The 24611-nt window shown below is 39.5% G+C and overlaps 12 protein-coding genes and 1 non-coding gene across 13 annotated transcripts; 7 read left to right on the forward strand and 6 right to left on the reverse strand.

The window, feature by feature from the left end:
* Nucleotides 1–1083: 1083 nt before the first annotated feature.
* On the forward strand, nt 1084–3704 carry VCUG_01292 (uncharacterized protein; the record flags this gene model as incomplete). The annotated part of the gene is made up of 1 exon (XM_008076119.1): nt 1084–3704. The coding sequence occupies one exon, from the start codon at nt 1084–1086 to the stop codon at nt 3697–3699; it is 2616 nt and encodes an 871-aa protein (XP_008074310.1). The 3' UTR covers nt 3700–3704.
* A 779-nt stretch (nt 3705–4483) lies between these two features.
* Nucleotides 4484–5045, reverse strand: VCUG_01293 (uncharacterized protein; the record flags this gene model as incomplete). The annotated part of the gene is made up of 1 exon (XM_008076120.1): nt 4484–5045. One exon carries the CDS (start codon nt 5043–5045, stop codon nt 4710–4712), a length of 336 nt encoding a protein of 111 aa, XP_008074311.1. The 3' UTR covers nt 4484–4709.
* A 664-nt stretch (nt 5046–5709) lies between these two features.
* On the forward strand, nt 5710–6153 carry VCUG_01294 (uncharacterized protein; the record flags this gene model as incomplete). The annotated part of the gene is made up of 1 exon (XM_008076121.1): nt 5710–6153. One exon carries the CDS (start codon nt 5710–5712, stop codon nt 6151–6153), a length of 444 nt encoding a protein of 147 aa, XP_008074312.1.
* A 3009-nt stretch (nt 6154–9162) lies between these two features.
* VCUG_01295 (uncharacterized protein) lies at nt 9163–9521 on the forward strand (the record flags this gene model as incomplete). Its single annotated transcript, XM_008076122.1, has 1 exon — nt 9163–9521. One exon carries the CDS (start codon nt 9163–9165, stop codon nt 9478–9480), a length of 318 nt encoding a protein of 105 aa, XP_008074313.1. The 3' UTR covers nt 9481–9521.
* Nucleotides 9522–9909: 388 nt separating this feature from the next.
* On the reverse strand, nt 9910–11121 carry VCUG_01296 (uncharacterized protein; the record flags this gene model as incomplete). Its single annotated transcript, XM_008076123.1, has 1 exon — nt 9910–11121. One exon carries the CDS (start codon nt 11119–11121, stop codon nt 10021–10023), a length of 1101 nt encoding a protein of 366 aa, XP_008074314.1. The 3' UTR covers nt 9910–10020.
* Nucleotides 11122–11855: 734 nt separating this feature from the next.
* Nucleotides 11856–13436, forward strand: VCUG_01297 (uncharacterized protein; the record flags this gene model as incomplete). Its single annotated transcript, XM_008076124.1, has 1 exon — nt 11856–13436. One exon carries the CDS (start codon nt 11856–11858, stop codon nt 13434–13436), a length of 1581 nt encoding a protein of 526 aa, XP_008074315.1.
* A 304-nt stretch (nt 13437–13740) lies between these two features.
* Nucleotides 13741–14984, reverse strand: VCUG_01298 (uncharacterized protein; the record flags this gene model as incomplete). The annotated part of the gene is made up of 1 exon (XM_008076125.1): nt 13741–14984. One exon carries the CDS (start codon nt 14982–14984, stop codon nt 14256–14258), a length of 729 nt encoding a protein of 242 aa, XP_008074316.1. The 3' UTR covers nt 13741–14255.
* Nucleotides 14985–15855: 871 nt separating this feature from the next.
* On the forward strand, nt 15856–16683 carry VCUG_01299 (uncharacterized protein; the record flags this gene model as incomplete). Its single annotated transcript, XM_008076126.1, has 1 exon — nt 15856–16683. The coding sequence occupies one exon, from the start codon at nt 15856–15858 to the stop codon at nt 16681–16683; it is 828 nt and encodes a 275-aa protein (XP_008074317.1).
* A 729-nt stretch (nt 16684–17412) lies between these two features.
* On the forward strand, nt 17413–20123 carry VCUG_01300 (uncharacterized protein; the record flags this gene model as incomplete). The annotated part of the gene is made up of 1 exon (XM_008076127.1): nt 17413–20123. One exon carries the CDS (start codon nt 17413–17415, stop codon nt 20056–20058), a length of 2646 nt encoding a protein of 881 aa, XP_008074318.1. The 3' UTR covers nt 20059–20123.
* A 384-nt stretch (nt 20124–20507) lies between these two features.
* VCUG_01301 (uncharacterized protein) lies at nt 20508–21317 on the reverse strand (the record flags this gene model as incomplete). The annotated part of the gene is made up of 1 exon (XM_008076128.1): nt 20508–21317. One exon carries the CDS (start codon nt 21315–21317, stop codon nt 20862–20864), a length of 456 nt encoding a protein of 151 aa, XP_008074319.1. The 3' UTR covers nt 20508–20861.
* Nucleotides 21318–21494: 177 nt separating this feature from the next.
* Nucleotides 21495–21565, forward strand: VCUG_02809. The gene has a single exon. It is a non-coding gene; the product is annotated as a tRNA-Gly (tRNA).
* An 88-nt stretch (nt 21566–21653) lies between these two features.
* VCUG_01302 (uncharacterized protein) lies at nt 21654–22442 on the reverse strand (the record flags this gene model as incomplete). The annotated part of the gene is made up of 1 exon (XM_008076129.1): nt 21654–22442. One exon carries the CDS (start codon nt 22440–22442, stop codon nt 21669–21671), a length of 774 nt encoding a protein of 257 aa, XP_008074320.1. The 3' UTR covers nt 21654–21668.
* Nucleotides 22443–22804: 362 nt separating this feature from the next.
* Nucleotides 22805–24494, reverse strand: VCUG_01303 (uncharacterized protein; the record flags this gene model as incomplete). The annotated part of the gene is made up of 1 exon (XM_008076130.1): nt 22805–24494. The coding sequence occupies one exon, from the start codon at nt 24492–24494 to the stop codon at nt 22812–22814; it is 1683 nt and encodes a 560-aa protein (XP_008074321.1). The 3' UTR covers nt 22805–22811.
* Nucleotides 24495–24611: the final 117 nt, after the last annotated feature.

Raw genomic sequence — 24611 nt, forward strand, 5'->3', positions numbered from 1 at the left:
AGTTGTACGTCAATTCTATCTCAGGCATATTACGAATTGGTGTACACGGGTTACAATTTGCTGGGAGATTACATGGTGAACAATGCGTATTTACTTGATATTTGGTGTGCGAATCCGTAGAATATGAATTATCGTGCCGTAGTACGATTTATAAGAGAATTCTGAACATTCCTAGTACAGATAACTTTTGTCCGTAATGTCTGTACGTCTGTCAAAAGCGGTGCTCAACAGATCATATTCTATATTTTTGTGCTGATATTGCCATTTTGCATACTCTTATTGCTTTATATCATTTTTTGTACGAAAAGTGATTTGATCAATGATTGCACATGGCAAGAAACCATCATTTAGGACCAGATCGCCAAATAAGGAAGTTGTTATAGTGGCGTGCTTGTATTTGGTTTAATAGAACTAGGATAAATATATTCAACACCATTAATTTAGATCTTTTGATTAGAAAATGTTGTATGGCAGTTTTACCGCAATGCGATAAATAAATTTGTTGAGCATTTAAAAATACTGGTAGTAGCACCATTTTGCACATTTATTCCATAAAAATGTTATGAATGGCATATAACCTGCAAATCCTACAGAGAGCGTGTATTTTTTGCCATCAATAACGATGTACCACGATTGTATCCTTCCGTTTTGAACCCTACCTTTGTGGTAACTACCGTATTTCATACTTCGTGCTATTTAGGTAAACACTGTAATCGGCAGTATTTCTTATTATCTCACCGCCAAACACCCGCTATGTGCTGCTTGTGGTATGTTATACAGCGATATGCCGTTGATGTACAAAATATATGATGTATACATCTATTTGATCTTTATTATTGTATTTGGTGATTTTTTCATGAACAGAGGACCGCCAAGGTCGTAATAGGCGCTGATCACTCCAGAAAAGTCTATGTTTGTGAGGTGATGGTTAAACAGACTTAAAAAAATTCTTTAGGGTTTGTCCAGCTTTGACCTAATTGGGAGTCTTTCTTCGTCCTTTTTTGCAAAAAAGACTTACCATTTTGGGTATCGTCTCAAATAAGAAAATAATGAAAATATAAAACAAAACAAACAGGCAGAGCCATGGATATAACAAGCATAGCTTATCTACTTATCGTCGTTTCATTTGTGCGCGGATCAGATGGGCCGATCATTCACGTTCGATTAAGTGAAAATTACAGGATCATCATCAACAAGTCAAACGTTGATTTAACAAAAAGCTTGCTCGCTAAAACCGCGCTTGTGGACAACATCGCTGAATTACTGGAAAATAAGAATGTATTTGCCGTATTGGCATTTCTAGGGCTGGTAGTGGGTGATAGATATGCAGATTCGTTTTTGACCAAGGAAAACATGAGTATTTACCTGCAGATGGGTGAAAACGAGGACGACATTCTGAATAGTTCGTCGCTAAACCAATACCATTTGCATGTCTTTCACCAAAGAATAAGTAAGTATTCTGATATACTGCAAGCCTTTCAAACTGAAGGCATTCATTACTATGTTCAACTTGCGAAGACATCACCAGGTATCGGTGATTCTGCTATTACCAAGCACTCATTTATCGATGAATTATTGGCCCTATTGGACGTATTACACGGTAAGGTTGTGGATAAAATTGAAAGAAGGCAAAATTTGATCGATACGCTGCACAATTATGAAACAATTGAAGCGAATGAACAGGAAAACATGATAACAAACAAATACTACGTCAAATTGCTGAAAATATATCTTAAATTTGCGGATGCATTTATGACATGCGCATCCCTGTCAACTACGCTACAGTGCAAGTTTTCATTCCCCAAGACAATCGGACTGTTCGTGGGATTTAGGTTTTTGCAGGCACACGAATTAGGACCAGCCAAAGTCTTTAAAGATGTGTTTGTCAAAGAGCTCAGAGATTTCGAGACCAACGGAACAAAGGATATCAAAGCGGTGGAAATTTCAGTAACCACGAAATTAACGTCTCTTCTGAAGCAATCAGATAGCATGGGAAGCACATCTATCATCATACCAATTATATTTTCTCATTACGATGCCGTTCATCTGACAATGGCCGACGCTAGCGTTACATTCAGCAGAACGGTGCTGCTAAGAGGTCTAATGAAAATGTGCAACATTACCAGAATTACATCATCGGTGTTCTTTCCTAACATACGACGCTTTGTCTCATTCATTAGTGAAACTTCTCTTGACTGTGAGAAAGTTCTTATTCTAAACCTGAAGGGGAGCATTCTCGAAGAAGCTGATATACAAGCACTGAGATTATTTGTAAATCTCAAATGGCTTGTGCTCCCCACTTCGCTTCAATCGGATAACGTTCTTGCTAACATTTTTGCCATCGGTTCAAGACTAAGAACATCGCTCGTTGAGCTTGAATACAATCAAAAACTCACAGAAAATGCCTTCAAAATCCTAAAGGGATGTACACGTCTGAAATACGATGGACTCATACCTGAGCGGACATTTAATGTCAGTGACAGCGACATACAGTTGTATAAGAAACAGCTGACTGTGTTATCTCTGACAAATGCATGCTTCAGCAGACTGCATCAAAAATTAACCTCGTACTTTTTTTTCAGTGAGTTCATCCACCTGAGGCAAATTATATTCCGAGCAGTCCCTCCAAGAGTTGGTATAAGTTTATTCCGCTTGCCAAGGATGCCCAAGGTTATAATTCAATTTTGTGGTATAGCTATAAATACATCTGAAGTTCTGAGGCTTGTGTCCTCTGCAGCCACAAGATATCTGGTATTCAAAAAAGTAACATTCTTAGCCAATGACATTGACCAAGACATGGACAAATACAGCATAAAATTGACTGCAATGTCTATATTTGACTGTGAAATGACAGATAAAAAAGTGATTGGTCTATTCAAAAGGATAGCAGTCGCGAAAGAACTTGAAATCGCAAGGTGTAGCATTGATACAGAGTTGTTGGCAGAAATTATTGAGAATAATCGATCCAAAAAATTGGAATCGTTGCTTTTGTACGAAAATAGGCTGAGCGGTTCCCACCAGTTTAATATCGAAAAGCTGACAAAGCTAACGGATATTTTAATTTTCAACAGAGAGAACAAACCAAATCCAGACAATAATGCCGTTCAATTGTGTAACTTTCACACAATACCACGTAAACCAAAGCGCAAACCACCTTGCGTATCTCTTGAAGGCTTTTGCACAGTGATAAATCTATCATGGCATCAAAATTTGGAAAAACTGGAGATTAACATGACAGAAGATAACTATGATCCTTTAATCAAACATTTGGCAGAGATGTTTCAATTGAAAATGCTGGTTTTGCACGTATTTCTTGAGTCGATTGATCTGGTAAGCATTTTAGAAAGCAAGACAAAAATTAGATACTTGCAGATTTATGGAAACGGAACGTGTAAAATGATGTCGCCAAAAATACCGAAAAAACCTGTGTCGGAGTGCCTAAATATTGTATTGGCGCACACTGTCATCGATCAAAATGGTGTTTTTCAATACATAAATCGCCTTGCTAGCATCGAAGTGCTTGATATAGATATGTCTACATTTGATTTACAGTGCCTTAAAAAAGTTGATGCATTTCGACTGTGTAAGACCGAACACCTTCTTGTCTTTGTGGCTTATTCGAATGAGTTGGTCGAATTCTTAGTGGAAAGTAGCAAATTTCTAAGCAGGCGTTCCCAGTTTTTGGTGACAAGTGAGTAATAAACAAGTTATTATTGAACCACCGATCTGATTCGACTATAAGACATCTTTACCATTCTTTTTGCTGGTTCTGGCCATCCTTCGTATTTGTCATCACCAGGCCAGGATTAGGCTTGCTGTTGTACACAGGCCGGCTGCAGAGTGTGAGACGGACTCAGGAATAAATCGCACCCGCGTTTAGTATGGCTCTGGTTACAGAACATCTCATGCGTTATCAATGCAGTATCGTTGTTACTTTTACTGGATTAGGTCGTCTCATGTTTTTTTGCTGCGCTTCAGGTGCAGTTTCGCTATCCTTCTGATCATTCTTTCTGGTCAGCTTTACCTAAAGATTTTTGGAAGGTGGTTGGTAAAAATAGAAACTCAGGTTCACAAGATACCAACTGCTGCTCAGGGTACGTACAGGTTCCTCAACATGGCAGGTTTATTGTAATTGGAAGACTTATATCCATTCTCACCGCTAGTCAGACCAGTACGGACTATGAATTTGAGAGAACTAGTTGGAATACAACAAAACCACCGGAACCATCACAACATGGACGAACGCCACAGAGATGAACGCAATCCTACGCTTACCAATTTTACCCATTTTTGACCAAGTTTTCGAACCCTGAACCATTCATATCCAAAGGCAGGCATTAACACCGTACTCATTCCACTAGCATCCATGCTGGATAAATAACCGTTCACAGCTGAACATTACACGCTAGCACAACTTTCGCTCGCATACTCTAACAGCTAAAATCCTGTGCCACCGGAACATAAAGGAATTAACATAAACTACTTTTACTTAAAATATCACTCCAGCAATCCTTCCTACTTTTCACCTGTCCTTTACCATTCGTAATACGGCTCACGAACGAGCCCAATCCTGCAACGACTTTTTTTCTTATTTAGCCTTAAATTGAGAGATACCCGCGCCATCCAAGTACTGTCAGATATTGCTTACAGACCGAACAAGGGAGGTCGTTGCCCTTCTAATGTCCCACTCCCCTGCTATTCACCTCAACCTACCTAGACGCCCGCCATAAATAAACTGTAATGTACCAGAAAAAGTACTTTAACGGATAAAAAAGCACCGAACAAATGTTACCATCAGCGGGCAGCTTTGGTGGTGGTGGTGGCAAAGGCCTACCATGTATAAGGCTGCTCAAAAGATCAATCGTATGAATATGAGAATAATCATCTTCCATCTCCTGACCATCCTTAGGCTCCCACCTATTCTCCATAACAGCCATACACTCCTCCCTTTCCCTTTCCTCACTGCTATCAGTCCTCTTTTTCACCATGCGCCGCGCACCGTACACACAGCAACAGAAAACGAACAAAAGCTTGTAAACTTGCATGCGCATCGTGCGCCCACTTCTTTTATATTCCTTGGTTGTGATAATAAAGTTTTTGACGTTTGACGGGTTGATAAAAATATTGTATGCTGAATTGATCTACTCTTTGCTTAGACGAGAAGGAGCACCTTAATTAGGTGCATGCGGGTGCTGCTTAAGCATATAACTTTGTTTGTCAACCCGCAGATTTTATTTACTAAGGTTGGACCAAGATTCATGGCTGGTAATTATCTGTTAGAATCAACTGTTGCGTTGCACATGTGCTTACCGATTTGATGTCTTTCTGTTTACTCATAATGTATTCCGCAACTACATACAATTCACAGAATAGTAGCGCTCCTCATGTTAACCGTACTTTAGATGGCTGATCAGTCCACTACCGCAAAACGGGATTCGGATGGTCATCGGCTGATAATCCGGCCAAATAAAGCAATGAACAGCCCGTTATTGCCTACTTATAGCATATTTTGAACCGGCACAGAACTAAAACTTTTTTGTGCTTCCATTTTTTCGCTAAAATACAAGACCTACGCCACATTATCGGTATTGATCTGAAAAGTCCCGCTCATGAAAACACCCGTTTATCGGACACCCAGTCACCGATTCGTTAATGTTTTTTTCTGATGTATCAGGACTATCTATCGATCACCTTTCTGATTGACAATCGATGTCGATTGTAGATGTAGCTCACGATGCCCGCTTCGAGAGACCAAATTTGCAAATATGTAAATACAAGGAATTCCTCGTATTTAATCCATTCAGCAGAAATGGCGCATCGGTTTCCACTATGTTGACCGTTCAAGTCTCTTACCGATCGGAGCACCCTGGTACTCCAAGCATTGTGTGTCTTAACATCACAATGAGCTGTTCATGGCGCCAACAACCAATGATCGCGCAGCAACAAAAATTGTACTTTTCAATCTGTCGTTGCTGCTGCCTGCGATCTTTGACTAGCTATTTCTGCACGAACGCGATAACCAAACAGACAGTGTTTGCTGAAACACAGGCGATACATCGATTCTACGCAGCTATATGCTCTGAACCGGCTACTTTGTGTGCTTGGATAGCATATCGTGCTCTACTTTTGACAGCTAAAAGCTTTTATCAGTGATTAAGGAAGGTTTTGCTGGAGACAGGCAACTCATTGTCCTCGCATTCACGTGCAGATCAGTTCTACCTGATTCTCTTTGGCTAGAACACGTTTTACCGCTGTGGGTTAATATACGCATATTCATCGTGCGCTTACGATAAAAATAAACCGCACAGTTTAACCTGAGCACATCTTCGGTCATCTTCTGGCACTCTTAGAACATTTTCGGTTACAATCTTTTCTGTCCTACATAATTCGTTCCATTTCACTTCAACAATGGAAGGCAGTTGTTCTCCCGGCAGAATAAGAATATGTGTAAATGACGAATGGCATGTACCTTGTCTCATATGTTGCAGCGCGGTTAAAAAAATGACCAGGAATTGTTCACGAAGGAACCGAGGCCGAGTCTGATGTTCAAAAGGAAAAATGGGCATGGCATTGGTGCTGGAAAGATGATAGTAGCGATGTAAGCTGGTTTAGAGATGGTTGAGCAGAGTATTGAACCCTCCATTGTGGAAAAGACTTTGGCTGATGGTATTCCGAGCATTAAGGCTGTTCATTGTGTTTGTGAGAACTTAAAGGGGATTATGAGATGCTCTGAAAAGGTTGGCCAAAGACAAAGTTTTACTCCGCAGGTTATAAATGCTCCGTTGAAGGCCTGAATGAAGCTGCTACGAGGAATTTTGTGCCTATGAATCCAAACCGAGCTGAGCCCTGCTTAGGTTATTTGAAAAAGTTTGTTGTGGAAGTGATTAGAGATGTCACCAGGTTTGTAAAGACGGTAAATGTGACCTTGAAGTTGGATGTGCAGTCCCTGATCACGACTTGTCTCTCTTAATATTAGCTTTGAGTGGTAATGCGGCTGCTCGATAGACTCTAGAGAATTGAAAAACTGACTGCCCTATGTTTCTGGGTGGTTAAATCACGGATCGGTTGTTAAAACACGAAGATAAAGGTCGTGTACCGTCTTTCATGATAGATATATTCAGAGGTGCACATAGCACACTCACTTACATCATCATGTTAGGATGTCTCTGTATGAAGCACCATACACCAAAATATGTAAGAAAATTGGTGTTATATGTTAACGCGAATTGCTTCTCAGCAGTGGTTGGTTTAGTTAACGTTTCTATAAAAAAGATTTTTCATTGCAAAAAAGCATTTCTCAGTGGGCAATGATCTCTCTCATGTGCAAAAAACAGATAAAATATGATTTTTAATAACATGTGGGGACAGAAATATTCAATGCTTCATATGAAAGAACAAGTAGAATGTTCACAGCATGGTTATCGTAGAAAGTAAAATTGGTACACATGATACGCGAAGCAGCACATTTCATATCTTGTGCAAAATGTAAATTGGATTGGAGTGATAAGTTTGGTTGCTCATAAAAAATAATTAACTCTGTAGAATATGGATTGTAGTTGACGAAAGATATCAAAAATAGTTTAGTGCTAAGCAAATGTAAAATAGATGTGACGGCAACCTGCAACGAACAACGTAGGCACTTTAGTACTACATGTTTCCATACCTGTCATCTCGCACACAGTGCATGAAGCTAGCCAACAGTAATATTCGTTTAATTGATGATGCTCATCAAATGACATGATTGACCAGAGCTACAACGGTATAATAAGTCAACTGCATGTAAAAGTAATAAAAAGATCGCTGTTTTATTTCCACTATCTCTTTCTCCTCTTGAATGCTCGTATTCTTTCTTCTGTTTTCTTCCGCTCGATTTCCTGCATCTTCTCCACATATTTGCGCTTTTTCCGCACAACTTCGTTCACAGTGCTGCGAAATGCTTCATTTTCTCTTTTTTTCATCTCCTTTATACGTTTTTGTTGCTTCATGCTGAATTTAAGACCTGGTGTTTTCTTTGATTGCGTTTTCCATGGTTTCGTTAAAATGTGCATTTGATTTACTGGGGGGAGCTGATATAATGTAAATTTGTCAATGACCTGCGAACTAAAAGGGTCGGAGCATAATTGCGGATTCTAGGCCAGTATATTTCAACAAGTTAGCAGATGCTAACAAGCAGTAATTACACATCCATCCGGTTACATCTCACAGCAACGCTGTTCTCGTCTGTAAAACTAGGCAGAACTTCATTATTATACTCAATAAATTAGCTGTAACATCTTCATTATTAATGGAGCATCTTTGACTAAGAGGCGGAAAGCTCATCATCTATCACGTTACATTACGACCAACGATGCTGACATATTATAGATTCGTAAAATAAATTCATCGTAGTAGTGACCAAGAACTTTATTTTTAAGATATCACGAGAATTTAGCACACTTAAATTTTACCATTTTATAATTGATAATTTCTGGAGCCAAAGGTATTTCTAGCTATGATCACAACTTGCTTCGTAGTTTCCAAAGCGTAAAAGGGTGGAATAAAAGTTTGGTACAGGCAATGTTGTAATTATATTCTATTGCACGAGATGAATTGATATTGTAAAGTATTAGTAAAAATGTGTTGAAAGAAATGAATTGTGTTGGAAAAAGTCAATAACTCCTTTTTGTGCAATATCTGCTGTCGTAATATACGCTTTACACGGTTAGCGGACTACTTCATATGAACACAAGAGCGAAAACTTCTTATGAGAGTTTAAACACGAATAAAAATGTACTTACTACGGCATTTCTGCGTGTTGCAACGGCAAAGCGTTCTCTTACTGCCCGTTAGCAGTAAATTTCTATGACAATGTCAAAAAGTGCTAATGATGAAAGTTTACATGCAAAACAAATCCAAAAAATGTTCGGCAAATAAATAACACCTGGTTCATGACTTGCTTGCCCTCCAGATACGTTCGTACGAGTTTTAACGAAAATACTTCCCACGTCCATGAACAGCAACATGGCACGATTAAAACGAACTGCATACGTCTTACGCCCGTAATAGATTCTCTATAAATAATAAAAAGATTGCAACACTAATTATGCCTCACTCCATTAGATTTGAGGCGAATGTTCGTACTTGTGCACACTTTTTGGTTGTACGTAACCGCAGCCCTTTCTTATGGGCAAAGCGAAGAACAAGAAAAGAGATGAAATACTTCCCATTCTGCAGCACATTTATAACACGTCACTTATTCTCATACATTCTCCAAACCTTTCGATCAGGCAGACCAGAAAGTTAAAGATGCTGTGCAACCGCAAACAGATAAGGATGTGTAGGGAGGTAAAAAGAAGCATGTGCAAGCGATGTTCGTTTTTGATGGTACCGGGCGTAAGCTGTGATAGTGAAATGTATGTGTCGAAGGGCTATCGGATCAAAATGGTTTGCTGGCACTGTGGCAATGTTAATGATTATTTCGTGGGAAAGGAGGAGAGGTAAAGGAAGAGACAATATAGTAAAATATATGAACTGATAGCTCGTAAAAATATATGAATGGATGCTGTGGTAACAGAATTAGGCTTCAATATTGCTTACGCTTACAGATACGCAGTTTTCATAACTTGGTATTTACTAATTAATATGAGATCTAATATTTTTGTGTTTGTGACACATGCACCGATACAAGGCATTTCTTTTCCTCAGATGTGACGAACCACGGAACAACATGGCTAAGGATGCCTTGTACAGAACAAATGTTATCCAAAAAAATATTACTTTCTTTAGAACAAATGTGGTACGCTTTCGGGGATACTTAACGGTAGCTCGCAACACAGCGACCAGCTAAGAATGATCAAACAAACTATTTGTTACCTAAGAAGAAGTGTGCAGGTATGATGGCACGTAGCGTTCTAGCACGGCCGTTTTGAATGGTCTTAAAAAGGTAAAATTTAACTATTTTTTTGTACGAGAGTATCACCAGCCTTTTAACTAAGTTAGCTCATTCCACATTTATCAATGAAAAGCATCGACATCCGCAATTTATTGCCAAACATTACAGTAATCAACACCCATTACGTTAACAACTCCATCCTTCTCCAGCACTTCAACTGGATAAAAAGTTTTAACCAGGTTCGCAATCGAGTCAAATCCGTGTATTTTGGCCTGTGATACACCAGTTGCTAAACTCATGCACACAAATATAAGATCTGTTAGCTTGCCGTCGAACACATCATCAGATATTATACGTTCAAAAATATATTTCATCATTTCTTCGCACCATTTTTCGCTATGATCAATCTCGTACGTCTCGTAATAAAAATACTTGCAGTACATCATGACTTGTAGACCAACCGTTTCACTGTCCTTATTTCTATCAATATCTATCCGTGCATCCGGTATGTTCTCCTTAACCTGCGATCTAATGCTTTTAGGCAAAAAATCGCTCAGATGCGATGCGACAATAAGCGTATTTATTCTTTTACGACCCGTGTCCGTCTGCTTTACACTCTTCAATCTTTCCAATGCTTGCTCGTTGACTAGTTCTAACCTACCTCTTGAACTGTTAAACCCTCTCTTAAGAATCTTGTGCTTTATTTCAGCTCCAAATAATTTCATCACATCCAGTTTTATCGGCAATGAGTCGATGCTTCTGTCAAAGTTCTCGCATTTCTTCGCTAAATCTTCATCAAAACCTACCTCTGGTACAGTAGTTCGCACATTCTTCACACTACTACTGTTTCGGCACGTTTTTCGGTTTAATTGTTTTCCATCTATTGCTTCCTTGTGCTTAGTTCCTTCCTTTTTCCTTCCATCGCACTTTTTATCCGTTTCTGTCTCCGTTTCCTCACCAACCAAGCTCTTTGAGCAAAGATTTGTTGTTCCTCTCAGAACAATTTTTATTTTCAGGAACGGAAGAACAACAAGCAGCGCATTTACATAGCACGAAATAGGATACGCCAGATCGTACTCTATCACCAAGTTTTGCAGAAGTATCTTTGGATGAAAGACATCTCCTACAAGCATCGATCCCGGTGACATTTTACTAATTAAGCCGATAAAATCCAAGTCAATGTCTGTTATTCCACGTAACTGCGCACTTTTCTGTGAAAGAAGCGATAAAACCACCCGATATTGATTCATGGCCTGAGGGCTTAAAAACGCGAATTAAAATTAGCAAGCCGGGAATCAACGGTATTCCAGTCCTAGCTTGTTGATCAAATGCTTTCTTTCTAATTAAATTTATTTGACGTATTGTAATCGATTAGAACGTTTTCAGCGCAGAGTGGCCATACCAATGAAAAGTAAGCACAGCTATTCGAACATATTTACAGTTTTTTAGGTTTACAAGCACAAAAATATTACTGGAGATTGTATTAAAATTCTTTCCGCTAGTTTACCACACAAGCTCACACTTTCTACATCACGCACTCGTAATTAGCACTGTTATACAAATCTGTTCTTCATGAACTGCGGTTCGTGTCGCAAAAAACTGGGATTAAAGATAACATCAAGAATTATCGACATTCGCACAATGTATGACGGCTTATCTCTCATTTTTTCAGATTCTTCCTCATCAACCTATGAAATGAATAGCCGAATAATTCTCGGGAAAGAATACAGGCAATGTAAGAGTCATTAACGGAAACTGAAAAAAAATTGGTAGACAATTTTGAAAGGAAAGTGATACCAAATTGATATTTTTATAGGCATTGCAGGTACGAAAACAAATGAACGCACTCTGTAGGGTTAGATCAGGTCTGTCAAGGGCAAGAATGTAGATCAAACGGCAATTTCGATATCACTAAATTTATTTATTAGTTCGATTACATCCACCGCGCTACGTTACAATTTGAAATTTAAACGCTGTACCCCTCATGGCAGCCGACCAAGGATACGCTAAGCTCAAAGCATGGATAGAAGACAGTCTGGATCAATTCAGAAATGATCTGATGAACCTTCTTTATCCACTTTTCATCCACATATACCTGGACCTGCTCTTTGCCAACGACATCAAGGGGGCCAAAGACTTTTTCAACGCTAACAAGGATGATTTCCACAACCAGGAAATACAAGTGCTGGAGAGCATATGCACGCCACAGCATCTCAACGAAAACCCATTGGTAAGTGCCTATCGAACGAACAAATACAGCATCTCGATGGGAAAGTACGCCTTCGATCTTTTCATCAATTTCTTGGAGAGAAATCAAATGACACAAATTTTAGTACTCGTTAACCAGTACTTGAACATAAAGGTGCACCAGGGTATAAAAAAAAATGAAGAGATTGAGGGACTAACCGAGAAAATCAACAAAAACATAATGATTGAGACGAATTTATACAGTTCGTACACCGAAGAGGCTATACTTAAGGATGAGCAGTACCGGTATGATCATTTGGAATCGTTTGTTCTGGGACTAAAGAACAGGAACCGGGAGAAAGAGAAAGTCATGCCCTCGTCATCGTTCATCAAACAAGAAATCGAGAACTTGAAAGATCTCTGCAAGCGGGTCACTCTGAACAAGAACAATCTTCCATCTGTTTGTTGCTACACGGTCAACAATACGTTTGAGAGGGTATGCTGTGCAGAGATAAGCAAGGACCTCAAACTGCTCGCACTGGGCTACAGCGACTCAATTCTTGAGATCCATGCGCTCGAAGGTACGCTCAAAAAACTGAAGAACACTGCTGACCTGATGAAGCTGAAAAACTTGGAGGAGGATCTTCATGAAGACATCGGAAAAACCATCAGGTTAATCGGGCACACTACGTGTGTGTTGAACGTAAAGTTCTTTAATTCGAAGAAATATGTGCTATCGTGCGATATGGACCGGGTTTATCTGTGGTCTCTGGATCTGTTTTGCCTGATCAGCACGTACAAGGCGTGTGCATTTCCTATCTGGTCACTCGCCATTTCCAACGACGATTTAATGTTCTGTTCGGGTGGTGCTGACCGAACAGTCAGTCTATTTAATATTGACAGTCTCTCGCCCGAGCGTCTTTTCACTTCGGCGCTGAGCGACGTGTCCTCGCTTATATTCCATCCCAATTCTCAATACGTCATCTTTGGCTCGTGTGACCACCGTATACGAATGCATGAGATAGAGTCTGCCGAGCTGGTGCGTGTTTTTATAGGACATACTGATACAATCACCGCTCTGGCAGTGTCACCCGATGGCAAGCTTCTCCTGTCCGGATCAAAGGATAAGACAGTCATTCTGTGGGATATAATGACGTCCAAAAAGATAAACGTGTTCAGAGGGCACACCAAAACGGTTTACTCTGTCTCTTTCTGCTATTTTGGGAATGTATTCGTATCATGTGGAGCTGATTTATCTCTTAGAGTGTGGGATTTCAAGAACGTGCTAGCCGTGTACCACACCAAGAATACTCCTTTGATAGATGCCAAATTCGGTTTCAGAAACATTGTTAGCTGTGTAGGTCCGTTCCAAGGATAAATAAAGGTAAATCTTTTATTTAAGTATGATAGTGCCATACCCGCCACTAGAACAGGGTTACCATGGCTCGTGTCCCTTTTTCCCCATCGCTCTTCTAATCACAAGCAGTTTTCCTGTTTTAAGTACGTAATATTTATGGAATACCAACCATTCCTGCCTCCTTACAACCAATAAGTGGAAAATCGAGCAGTTATGCTGCCTTCCCTCTTTTGTTGACAAATCTGCTGATAGTATCACAGATTGAGTGATCTGTAGCTGTTTATCCAGTTGAGAATGCGATTGATAGTGCACTGTAAAACGAATAGGACCATTTCTTCGTTAAAAGCGTTTTATTTATCTCTCCGTATCACCACACCTAAACATCACACTTTCCTGGTTGATACCACCTTTTTAGCTACAATGTGCCATTACGTTATTCTTAAATTTTGCAGTGTTCAAGTTTACTTTTTTTGTTTTTCTATCTTTTTGGGCGCTACAACGGACTTACACCGACGAGCTCAATATTTTTTATTCACACGACCAATTCTTTTGCTTGGCATGGTGCTATTTTAAAAATTGTTTGCTTTTTTTCCCAATTAATTCACCCACAAATCATCTAGAACAAAAATACTTGCCCAGCGCTACCATAAAACCAAAATAAAAAAAGTGCTCAATTCTTAGACCAGCAAAATACCCGTGTTTGACGATGTCCTACGGTGTCTTTTGATCTATTGTTCACGGTACTGCCACTCTAACATTGAACAGGTCGCTTTGTACCAGCATTAAACAAAACAAACCGCAGATAATGGCCTTTATTTCAGTCATAAACCGTTTATTCCATCAGTCCTTCCTCAAATCCACCAATTCTTCAGTCATACCATCCTTTTTATACACAACTATTTGCAGATAATCGCCTGTATTCACATCTCTTTCAGCTGCTGCAAAAAATGCCTTCTTAGTCAGTTCCACACTCTCCTCTACGCTTAAGCTCTGATATGACACGTTTTCCTGGTTGTGCTTCATGATCGTCGAGTCCAACAGCGGTTGTATCATGGGTGATGCGCTGCCATAGCATCTACACATTGTCTGTTCGTACGAGCCGATTGGATCAAACGAATACAACACGGGATCCCCTGTCTCATCCTTTCCAATTAAAACACAAAAGACATAGTAGATAAGGCCTCTCCTGCGACTGTAAAGAATGTTCAGCAGCTTATGGGCCAGTGCGCGGATGCTTATCCTTCTTTCAATCTCGTTCTCATACTTTTCAACTTCGTACCTGAGACGAAAATACACCTCGTTTAAATCGGCGTAGAACCCCGTGCCAGAAAAAACAAATCCATCAAATTCAAAAATTTTGGTCATTTTGCGCGAATTGATGCCCATTACTGACGAATGCCGTGTGTCAGCAGCGATCATCACGTAATCCTGTTGTTTAAAGGCCAGAACTGTACCGCTATTGTTAGCATATAAGTCATCGGCATTCAGATGCTTCTTCGGCTGTCCGTTCACAGCATCATATATTTTGAAGGGACCATTCATCGCTGCAAACTCTTCTTCACAAAACATTGAGGGGTTGCTGAAATTTGCAAAAATTTAACAGTGCAATGATACGAACATGGGAAAATAGAGTAAACTAATATTCGAGTAAAGTTTTTATGTTTATTGTTTTGAATGGAGTCTAACAGCAGAGAGATTGATTTTCTTGTTCAGAGGGATTCTAAGTTCAAACCATGCTTGAAGGACAAACCTGTGGAAATGTGCAGGGCACAGGTTTGTCTTTCAGAGATGCACTAGTAGAGCATTCAAAAAAATAAAAAATGTTATCTGGCGGTGTTAGAGGAGAGAAGTTGCATCCATAAAAGGTGTGAGACCCTTAACATCATCAGATGGCATTACATGATCCTTGTAGGATCTACGTCTGCTAGTGTGCCTTGGGTTATAAAAGAAAATGCGCTACCGTGTGCAGAAAGACCCCTTTAGGGTCGCGGTATGAGATAATTCTCTGAGCAGGCATGTTCTGGAAAAGGGTAAAGCCCTGCATCGATCAGAATAGCGAATATTACTCTGAAATTGTTGTTATAAGGTTTTTGCATCGCATATGGCAAGGAACGTTATTTCTTGTATTTGTCTCCTTAAACATCAGCAATATCCAGACAAATACACTTTCTGCCATTTTATACGCCTACTTCATTGATGGCGTGTTTTTTCACAGGAATCAAAAATTAATTCAGTTGTGAAAACCGTTTATCCTGTGTACATGGAATATCATATTAATGTGGCAAAGCATTTGTTCATGGTGTACCTTTATTTGATGAACTTATGGCAACTAACCTATCACAGCCTTCAATAAGCAATAAAAAAGGCTATTGGACACGGGCCAATCTATGGCAGGATATTGGGTGTTAATTCATACAATAATAGACTGACAAAAGGGGAAATGTACAAAGAATGGGAAGAGCGTGTAGAGACCATAGGAATACAACCAATTAGAGATATGACCTTGGTATCAGCGGTTTCGCTCACGATTATTTTCATTAGACACATCGTGAGGAAGAAGTTCGGTCGACTTCTTATGAAAATATTGAACCAAAGCAAAGACGAGAAGGAAAAGTGCCGAAAAAAGTTTGAGGGATCGCTATACCGCTTTGTCTACTATGCATACTCGCTTTCATTCGAAATATTCGCGTTACGTAACCAGAGCTGGATATTCTCTCCTGTCCAATACACCTTTAATTGGCCTAATAACAATGTGCCGCTTGTATTCAGGCTGCACCACCTCGTTCAGCTGTGTTATTATCTGACTAGCACGTGTTTTCTGTTCGTAGAACCCAAGTTGAAGGATTTTTATCAGATGCTGATTCACCACATAATAACAATCACACTGATTTCATCCGGCTACTACTACAACCTGGTACGGTACGGTATTATGGTGATGATAATACATGATTCGGCGGATCCTTTTCTTGAATTTGCGAAATTGAACGTATATTCCAAGAATATGCTCATAGCCAACATTATTTTTGTGATTTTTGCGGTAATCTTTATGGTTCAGCGACTCTTAATCTTTCCTGGGATCATCATAATACCATCCATGTACTTCTCATTTTGCTATGGCAGAATGGTTCTAACCGTGTTATCAAGCATTCTTGCAATGCTTTTCTGTGTCAACCTAGTTTGGGCCTATTATATTCTGAAAATGGCAGCAGACTTAGTAAAGAAGAAACAGGTAAGTGGTGATATAAGAGAAACTAGCAAGAACGAATAGATCATTCAGAAGATTAAATTTAATTTATAAGTTTAATTCGTGTATGTATCCTTAATATCGATAATTTAGCACTGTATTGTTTCTGAGCACCCCAGGAGAAAGGTGTTATTATGATACCAGCACATTTGCGGTAGAGCCACTGTTCAATTCAGGCACAATTACCGAATTAATCTTCTAAGTAAATTTAGCATTTCTACCAGATATAACATAAAGTAATGAGTGTTTCGTAATTTATACTTTAATATAACCTTAATCACCTATACACGGTTAAGTGCTGTCCTACATTTTAATACTAGTACGTATATGATGTCGCTCAATGCTAAGAAATTGCCTGAGCCTCAACAACGTGTTGTGTACAGTGCATGGTTATTTATACTCTGCACATATTTACTTTAGTTTGCAGCTGCGATCTATCCCACGTATGTAAGTGTATTTGGCAATTTAACATGATAATTGTTAAATAAGTGGACATAAAACAAGTTTACATCGATTCGTGGGCCGATAATAAATTTGTTGGCCATGTGAAACTCATTCAAATGGTGTTGCTAAATGTAAGCATATCCTGGTGGTACAAATACTGGTAATAAATATTTAATGGGATAACTACGATGTATAAACCGGTACAGGCACCTTTGTGTCCGTTTTGCAGCGACTATTATGAGCTATATCTGCAATTAACCACGCTTCGAAAGCAAATTTGTAAATTTGTAAAATTTGGGCCACCCTAAAATGATAGAAAATGCCGAGATGGATTTATTTGTCAGAGCCGAAGAAAAATTTAGGACTCCGAATGTGAGCGCAAGACAGATATTGAACTCGTGTGTTGATTACAGCACTGAGAAGAAGTTGAAAAAAACAAAGGAGCTGCAGATACCGTATGATCTAAGAAATTACATTGTAGAGAACGATAAAGCATATGAAAGTGGAAAAACAAGTGAAGTTAAGTACGGTGTGTTAGAGGACATCAACGTGCTGTATGTTGTGCACGACAATATACTTTATTTGTACAGCTTTCTCTCCAGCTACAAAAACATGCTGCCTCTCAATGAGAACGTGCTATTTGTGAGGTGCCTTAAACCGAAACCTGCGATTTTTAAGAAAAAAATTCTGACGATTGTACTCGTGGTCACACAGACCAAGCTGTTTTTCTTCTGTGTGAAGGAGGGCGAGGACGGCTTCTTTGAGGTGAAGATAGAGCACACCTTCACTGAAACCGTGAAGGATATAAAAGTGAACGATGACAGCCGGATATTCGCTATAACTAAGTACGATGTTGTGGAGATAAAGTACGACATGTATGGCTGTACATCTCACAACCCTGACGTGAACTTTTTTGAGTATTTCATGCCGATTTTTTTCATCAGAAGGAAGATCAGTCCAATCATCGACTTTGATGCAAGGAACAATTTTTTGGTAACATTGACAAGAAATGAGATTGTGGTTTACACCCTTAAGAAATTCAAAAAGATAAATGTTATTTTGACATGCAGGACGTACCAAAACATAGGAATTGTGGAGGAAGATGGAACTAACGTGGTGATTAATAACAAACTGATGAACACAAATGTACTGATATGCGCTGTTGCTTGCAACGGTGAGAGAGACTATTACGACTCGACACGGCTTCTTTTTAGCCGGGGGTGCCCGCTCAATACCAAGGATACGGACAAGTTCGAACTGCGAGGCACCAATTTTGTAGTGCACAGTGGTGATAAGAACGTTTTGGTGACGCTCAACGATGATCAGCTGTACAACTTTGATAAAAAGAGGGCGGCAGAGAACTACGAGATCTCCGGCAGTGGGAGGCTTTTTTGTGGTAAAAGAATGTTTTTGGTTAGCGATACTGTTACCGTGTATGAGCAGCTGAAGGGCCCTGATTACCTGTTAAACTCGAAAAACACTTACAGAGCGGCAAGAAGTTACGGGCCAATAGTAAATTTGTTCTATCTTCTGATTAAGGCAGAGAACAAAGACACGAGCACATTTGATTATACATTCTCAAAGATTGACAAAGATTTTGTGTATCTTGCAGTTGTTCATATAATCCAGCACTTCTACAGGCTGCCAGTTCAAAAGATATACCTGCTTGATCTGGACATTGCTATCAGAAAGTTGCGGAATATCAGTGAGTATGACGCGTTCGTGAAGAAGGTGATAGGATGCTTGAACTTCGTCAAGATAGCAGTTGATTATCAGTGTAATTATATAATGGATATGTCTGTGCGCGATCTTCTTCTCAATAAGTGCAGTGAGAAAAGAAAGAAGAGCCTAGAGAGCATCAATCTCCTGCTTCTGAAGAACAAATGTGCCGACTTTTTGTCACTTAATGATTTATTCTACAACAGTGCTCTGAATATGATTAAGCGGGGCAGTAGAGAAGCATTGGCACGAGCAGTGGATGATTTGCTTAATTGTGATATCGAGCAAGGTGTTTTTCAGCGTATTCTTGATGCGAAGTACTATTTGGGTGCAATTAAGCTGCTAAGGAAGATGAAACTAAGCTACGAAGAGCGTGTGCAGCTGCTTTGCAAATCACTGCTGTGTCAGAGTGCGCTTCTTGAGGCGCTAGACGATCCAAGAGAGGATTTTGTGTTTGCCGTTTTTGATGCTTTTTTGAGGAACAAATCGAGGTTTAATGACTGTTTGTGCTGTGACGAGAAATGTGAGGACATAAACATAATAAGCTTGTCAAGTCCCTTCCTCGAAAGTTTCCTGAAAGAAAAATTCTATGAAAGCGACAACAAGGAAGAGTTTGATTTGTATTGGAAGTTTTTTATTTACAAGAAAAGACAAAGTGAGGGTGTTAAGTGCATTACTACGTTGATCGATATCAAACAGCTCACGCTAGAGCAGAAAATAGAGTACCTCACCATTATTTCAGCATTTGACCAGAGCAACAAAACTAAATTGCAGATTGCCAAGCTTCAGAGCGAGATTGCAAATCGTATGAAGACAACGATGGACATGCTGCTCGATGCACAGACCCTTTTCAACGATTATGCCTACCCGAACGGATATTACGATATTGCGCTCAAGCTGCTCGATCTGTGCGACTGTGATAAAGAGGTTATTTTTGATGTCATGCTCAAATATCTGAAGGGCCCTGCCAGCGAAATTGAGGGCAAGCTGGCCAAGCTACATTTAAAGGGTTCTTGTCACAATATAAGTGTTATTTTGACGATATTCATGAATAAGAAAATTAATGATGAACTGAACGTGTGCAATATGCTCAATAATCTGAGCTACAACAAAGACAAGATAATAGAAACGATACGAAGAGAGTTAAAGTACAATGTTTCACCAGATGTAAAGAAGTATCTAACAAAATGTGTTAGGAATACGTACGGAATGAATGAGAATGAGATGAATTATTGAATTGTCACTTAGGGAGGATGTTTGATGTTGGTAGTGTGAGCGACTATTTAAAAATAAATGGTGTATGATTAATATTTTGTTAGCAATACCGTTTTTATTGTGCTAGATCCTTGTTATTTCTCTTCTCCATCCGTTGATGTATTTCGTATTCTCATTATCTTAGACTATAACCTGTCCGATCGTGTTCCTAGACTCTGTTTGCGGAGATATTAAACACCTTAATGAAGCGAAAAGAGACTCTGTGTACGTCTGGCAGAGAAGGAAACAAATCAAATATTGCCATATGCTTATGTGTGGAGCACCGAATAGCTTTTTTTTGTAGAGCCTTCCCGTTTAATAGGGCAAATATTAACGGCCTGTCATTTTAACAATGGTGATAATCAGATCGAATCTCTTCGTTCACACCATATTTCAACACCATGCTTGTTTAGTCAAACATTTAGTCTGTGAAATGGTTGTAAATAATTGTTAGCGTTTCAGGATGGCAACTTAATTGTTGTGAACATGGAAAAGTTTTTATTACAACGCGTTTATTTTTGCACATAAACGCGCTGTTGATATGCAAATGCGCCTCCATAGCAAGCAGTGTAGCAACAACCTCACCATGTCAATGTTAAATAAAATGTCCTCTCATGGCACAGCTATACCCGCTAATATTATTTTTACTACAAATCATTCACTTATCTTTACACACCAACAGCATCCAAGCAAACACACATTTACAAAATTACCATTTTCTCACGCAATCATCGGGTACAATACCACTCTCAAGCAATGATCAGGTAACAAAGTTGCACTTTATTCTAAAATTTTATATTTTTTCTATTCTTTATAAGATAATAAACCTGATCAGGACTGCTTTTATCCGATCCATCACTCACAAGAACGTCACAATCAAAAAGATTGGCATCGAGACATCCTTCAATCAATCCAGCGATCAAATTGTTGGGGTTCGGGTTTTTTACTCCGCTCCTGCTCAGCAATGGGTCACTTTCTGTTATTATGTAGTACTCTCTGTCACTTGTCATACTGATTGTTCGTTTGCTTGAATAGAGGTTGGAGAGAAGATTCTTAACGTTCTGCAAGAGCATATACAAATCATTTGTTTGCTGTATTTTGTACGTTTCTAGCAGTTTGGGCGCTAACTTGTAGCCTATATCACGGTAACACGTCTTGATGTCGGCTGAACCTTGTGCTAATAAATGGTGGATGAGCCCGCAGGAAAAGAATTGGACAAAATTTGCTGAGACCTTAGACATAAGGGTCTCGTAAAATGTTTGGATATGAGGAAAATTGGTGCATTCAGCAGATGTTTTGGGTGCAAGAAAAATGAAAAGTTTTGTCGTGAAAACGTGTTTTTCACAACACAAGAGCTAAAAGCGAGTTGTTACCGGTAAATAACGTTATTCATAATATACACCAGCTCAGGTAGGCACGCGTGGATGGTTCAATGGTAGAATAGTGCCCTTCCAAGGCATTGACCCGGGTTCGATTCCCGGTCTACGCACGCGTTTTTTGGCTCAATGATTTTCTTCCCTGCACTTTTCGGTCAGAACATGAACAGCAGCTGCACTCATCTCGCATGTAAAATATGTCTGGAAATTCTTTATTTATATCTCTAACGACAGTCCTAGTCCGCACTCTACCGCACCGACATCCTTCATCTCGGCACAAAAACTAAAAATAAAGCAGTCAAGCAATTTTTTCTCGACCATTAGTATGGCATTCATCATCGAATTAACTTCTATCTTAATGTCCGTGAAGGATGTGCTCAGAAGAATGCCCATCCGGGCACCTATCGAGCTGCTTCCTGCCACAGCTTCCCCTGCGATCGATACAAACTCTGTTAATCGCTTGTAAAACGTCAAATTAACCACGTCGTATCTCATGAGAAGCGATAGAACGCTTGATTGCAGATCATACCTCAACATAACAATACTGCCAAGTCTGTCCCTTAGATTCAATTCTGTTCCGAAGTGCAGATTATTTTTCTTTGTTATAAAACTCATCTTGTAGTTGGCCGTTTTATCCACAAGCATGCCCATATTAATTGTCAACGGGAAATTTAATATGATTCCCAGATCTAGAACAGGGTTGTTATGATTCATCACCACCGTGTTCCTCAGAACTACGTTTTTGTGCACATATACACTCTTGATGAGCAGATTTTTATCGGTATCGATCAGTAAATGGGACAAAAAATTTGATGTGGAGTACAAAAGTGCTATGTTGGATGACATGTTGCTGTTTTCTATGGCAAGTAATGCACCTCTATTTATTGTAAACGATGATCTTATGCCGGTGAATGGCGTACACAGAACATTGTAGGCCTCCTTTGACAACGTTTCTATTGATTCAGTAGGCTTTTCCAAATTAAAGGCCATAGAATACCGTGGGACAAAAATTTTGAGGTCTAAAAATATCCGAGATGACAAATTAAGAATAGTTGCAGAAAAACGGTGAATTTCTTGATTGTTTATACGATAACATGCTGTTAAAAATGGTGTTTAAGGTTTAACTATGAGTTATTCCTGATAAAAGCACTGCTGTGATAGTGATCCTACGTGCCATTAGAATTAGTTACTTTGTCCGATCAAGGCACTAAAAGTTACCGAGCCAAAAAATCACTGCATATATCAGCCATCCACCAAAAATTGCCCAATCACGAATTTGTCCAGGTTCTTGATAAGATGAGTGTACTGCGCAGTAAAACAAATGGACCACACCAGCCATAGAATAATCAAACTTACTATTTATTTAAGGCTCTCCAAAAACATGGTCCACGCTTTCTTCTTTTCTTCCAACGGCATTTCATTCCTCTTAAAGCAGCTTACATTTAGATCTTTATCATCGCCCAACAACATAACATTCTCTCCGTAATTCCTCTTGATATCTCTTTTGGCTTGCTCGTCTAACCGCACAAAATTCAAAAACTGAAATTCCTTTATATCGCTAAATATCCTCTTATAGATCAGGCAGCCGTTGCAATCAAACATGTTGATCTGGTTAGCACTAAGAATACTCACAAAGAGACCGCTCTTGGAGAATTCTACTTTTTCTGCGATCAAATCATGTTCTTTGTACAGGGTTCTTCGGTCATAAAATTTTACTTTCTCGTCGCACCCCACCACGTACAGATGATCAAACAGATCGAAGCATTCTACCCCTTCTATCGTGTTAACCATGACAAACACTTTGTTCTTCAATTCATAGTACTGCACAAGTCCATCATCCAACAAAAAGCTTTGATCGCTGAATTTCACTTCCTTTATATTTTTGGTCTCGTTGACAGTTACAAAGTCCGAGTAGCTCTCGATAAAATTCTTTTCTCTCTCGCCAATCCTCTTGATGACATGAGCATAGCATCGGCTCTTCGTCCAATATATTGTGATCGTGCTCTGTGGATGTCTCCTAGAAATTACCTTACCCGCCCTCTCAAAGTTCAGTTCTGAATCAATTGCTACAGTATCATGGCTGAATGGAGAAAAATACAGATCTTCATACTCTGCGATTTGTATGTCCTCCTGATCAGACACAATATCTGCACTTGTGTCTGAGTCCAACCAGTCAGCCAGCACCGAGTTACTTTCGGATTCATTTTCGTTCTTGCCAGAAGGTTCAGACTCTGTACTACTTTCAATTTCGTTTTTATCGCTATCCTCTCCGATGTTTTTCTCATCACACTCGGTTTGCTCCGCTATATCGTGCTTAGAGACCCGCTTTTCTTTTTCGACATGCTTCTTGCTGTTTCTCATTGCTAGACCCTCAGGTCCGTACCCGTGAATCAGATTCTTGTAGGATTCAAGCGAACCCTTATCCAGCTCAACAACCAACTGATCGAGCACAGCAATGCCCTGCCCAAATAACGCCCTAGTTACATCCTCGTGCACAGTAAATTGCAGTGTCTTAGTATCATAAATACGTACGAGTCCTTCACCCATTTCCACCATAAGATACCTGTCATCGTACGAAAACACCACGTTTCCTTTCGGTAATAAACCGTAAAAAAGCCATTCAGACCCGCTATAAATGCACGAACAATGAACGATAAACTTTCCGGTGTTTGAGACTGTTATAGGCCCCTTGAACTGCGCCTTCTTAACGAGCTGACCCGTAAAATCGTTGAGAAAAATGTATGACATGTTCTCCGACTGCAGCAGAAATAGCTCGTTGTTTAGCGGATCGTATTTTATCTGCTCAAGCTGCACACGATTACCATCCTCGCACTCCAAATCTTTGATGGTGCACATTTCGTACGTTTTACGAAGCTGCGACGGCGCGGCATTTTGCTCTTTTAGTTTGTTCACCATGTTTAGCGGTGCCATTACTATGAGGAAGTCGTTTCCCCGTATGGTGTTGTCTTCGGTGAGAAATGAGGATATTGTTTTGATATCTGTGTCTTTTGGAACACCAAATATTATCAGGGCGTCCTGCATTCTATGGGATACAATTTTTCAAAAATGTTATATGCGGCTTGAAATGGAGCATTGCGAACAGATTACCGTGGAAAAACGCTCTAGACCGGAAAGAAACACCTTTCTTGACAAATACGG

This window comes from Vavraia culicis, assembly GCF_000192795.1.
Source record: "Vavraia culicis subsp. floridensis unplaced genomic scaffold supercont1.19, whole genome shotgun sequence".
NCBI lineage: Eukaryota > Fungi > Microsporidia > Pleistophoridae > Vavraia > Vavraia culicis.